The sequence below is a fragment of the Tupaia chinensis genome, unplaced genomic scaffold (genome assembly GCF_000334495.1).
Source record: "Tupaia chinensis unplaced genomic scaffold, TupChi_1.0 Scaffold144045_1, whole genome shotgun sequence".
In the NCBI taxonomy this organism is placed as follows: Eukaryota; Metazoa; Chordata; class Mammalia; order Scandentia; family Tupaiidae; genus Tupaia; species Tupaia belangeri.
This window is the reverse complement of record NW_006203897.1, coordinates 780,921-783,824: the sequence shown is the minus strand read 5'-3', so window position 1 is coordinate 783,824 and position 2,904 is coordinate 780,921. Positions and strand designations below refer to the sequence as shown.

Here is a 2,904-nt window from a genome sequence, read left to right as displayed (position 1 = left end):
TGGAGCTGCCGCACGGGCCGGGCACCTTGGACGCTCCGCGAGATGCGCTGGGGACGCGGCCGTGTCCTGTGCGCCCGCGTCGGGAGGCAGACTCCGGCCTCACGGCGTCCACAAAGGAGATGGAGAATTGAAGCAATCATACGAGTAATGAGCGCTTTTGTCCGTCCGCCCACACGCGCACGCGTTGCCAAAATATGCCTGGTTTTAGTGCTTTGCCCCCGATTTATCCAGCTCACTGCTTCAATTCTTCACTCCCTTTGCGGCCTGCAGACACCATCAGCCTTTGTGGATTCCAAAGCGCTTACCCAGCTCTCGGCTCCGCGCCCTTCTCTGTTAAGCCGGAGCTGCAAAGCAAAACCGACAGGAAAGGAATCTTTTATTCCACAGCGGTTTGTCTGTTTGTTTTTGTTTTTGTCTTTGTTTTCTCACCTCCTTGGCTGCCCTTGACGTTTACATGTGGGCGGAAGTGACTTTCTCGTTCTGTGGAGCCTGAGCTAGCAAAGCAAAGCGTGGCCTGGGTCCGGGGCGCCGGGAAAGGCGTGGGAGGGGGCGGCGGAGTAGCTGCTGGCTGTAGGCAGGGGAGAGCGGGGTGGAAGGGCCAGCGGGTCAAGGCGCCCTGTGGGGACGGACAGAGTAACTGCAGCCCTTCCTCCTAAGGGTGAAAATAGTTGGGGGCTGACGGGGACTTCCACGCTGAACTGGCTGAAGGTCTGGAACAGCGGCCCCTGTTTTTCCTGAAAGTCAGTTCTTGCAGATTGACTGGACAGTCCCCGAAAACCCATCAGTTATTTTAATAATAATAATTTTCATCAGGCAGAGGGCTGGATGCACTGGACTCTGTAGTACTGATAAAATGGAGGAAAATCAGTTCCCCTAGAAATCTTTCCAGACAGAGTAGGTCTGCTCTGAGGAGCTTGTCAGCCATGGGGCTTGCAGGCCCCACAGTCACGCTTCGTCTCTCTCTCTTCCCTCTCAGGGGAGGTGTAATGGACCTCAACAAATAATACTTAGGTCCCCGTTGAGTGGAGAACCACCCCTGTCCTCCCCAGTAGACAGGGTAAGAGGTGGAGGTAGCGTTGGCCCTTTGGAAGACAAGAGCTTCCATGAGTTACCAGCCCTGTTTTGGGTTGGCGGCAGCCGTGGCGGGCCCAGCAGCAGGGAGAGCAAATCTTCCCACAGAGGGCTGTGAAGACACACCTTTGATTCCGGGACTGATATTCCACAGAAACAATCACTCTTGGAGCACTAGGAATTACAGCCAAGGAAGTCCTTACCCTTCGCCATCCTACAGTGTTCCCTGCTAGTAGGAAGGGTGAAGGCAAGAGAAGCTGATGACCGGGCAGGTGTCAGGGAGACAAGCTGCACCCCGAGTCCCTGGCCTGTGCTGAGGCACCTTCTCTGGGTGTAGGAGTGCCAGGTGCACACAACAGAGGGAAACTGGGTGACTCAGTTCTTGTACTCCGAGGCCTGAGGCCATGGGCCTGGAGCTACACACCTGACTCCCTGGAGTCAGGGTAACTTGGGGGACTTCCTGACACCCAGCAAAACCTGCTGCTTGAGACTGAGACTCAAAATAACCCATTGCACTCAAGGCATGTTTCCCAACCCTGGATAAACCCACCTTGGGTAGCTGGATCCCAAAATGCAGAGTCTGGGCTTCCTTACATAAATGGACTCATCAATGTTTTACGCAGCCCACCAAGGCAAGATTCTCAGAGGTATCCTGACTGCTAGTAGTCGTCTCAGGGATGACCCAGTGTCTTCAATTACACCATGACATTTCAATAGTTCAAAGCTTGTGTGAGAGGGAACTGATCCTGCAGGAAGGGGTACCAGCGGGGCAGGTGCTGAATCTGCTCATTTCAAAGGATGAGGGGACAGACTGCAGACTGCAGCACCTCTTCCAAAGACACCCCAGTGAAGTGAGGGCAGACCCGGACATTGGCACTGGGCTGAGAAAGGGAGCAGGCAAAGCCGCTGGTGGCTCTTCTTTTTCCCTTCTCAGGGATGGAAGAGACGGAGGCTGTCCCTTCAGCTGGTCATCACCTGTAGTTGCCAATGTCTGGCAGGACAGCTTTCTCTGGCCACTTCCTGGCTCAAACACGGACATGCTCTGGACTTTGGCTGGCCTCAGTGGGCCGAGATAATATCTCGTTTCTGCCTCTGGGGCGCAGGATGCGGGAGACAAATCCCAGCCGTAGGGACCGTGGCCACCAACTGGGTCCCCCCCCCCACACACACACACACAGGCTCTGGGCGGTGGCTGCAGCATCAGGGGGCACATACGTGGCCAGTGCAGATTCCAGAATGAAGGTTTAATATTTTACTTATTCATTTGTTTTTAAAAAAAGAATTACTCGCCACGTTGGCAGCAATGCTGAATGGGAAGGCGAGGGGCCGATTTCAATTTCTGTAACCCGACATCCCATCCAAACACATTCAGGAGGTGGAGACTGCTTCCCTGCTCTTCACGTCCCTTTGAAATACCGAAGCCCAGTCAGACTACGCTTGGAACCAAGGGTCGATGGAGGAACTCCCGCGAGGATTCCGGAGCCGCTGAATCTGCCCTATCCCTCCCCTGTGCAGCTGGGACACTGAACAGGGCTTCCTTTTCCTTTACCCAGGATGGCCCACAAACACTACCGTGGTAAGAAAGGAGGGGAAAAGGCCACACGCAAATTCTGTGCATATCTTTACTTGATTTAGATGTGACACATTTCCACGTGGAAACAAGGTATTTAAGTTCTGATCCCAAAACAATAGAGTTCTTTTCCAAAACAATCTTCTGTAAGACAAAAGGTATAGTAGATGGATATCTTCTTTGTAATGGGGGGGGATCTAAGATGGAATTTATGGAAAATTCAACATTCAATAAACTAATACACTGCAGGTGGGCTTGTCAGT

The 2,904-nt window shown here is 53.2% G+C and overlaps 1 protein-coding gene across 1 annotated transcript in view; it reads left to right on the top strand.

Moving 5' to 3' along the window:
- Positions 1-386, top strand: part of URAD (ureidoimidazoline (2-oxo-4-hydroxy-4-carboxy-5-) decarboxylase) — a gene marked incomplete in the record, with an annotated part of 22,715 nt that extends 22,329 nt beyond the window's left edge. Inside the window, 1 exon segment of the mRNA XM_014583108.2 lies at positions 1-386. Coding sequence (XP_014438594.1) covers positions 1-131 — 131 coding nt within the window.
- Between the last annotated feature and the right edge of the window lie 2,518 nt (positions 387-2,904).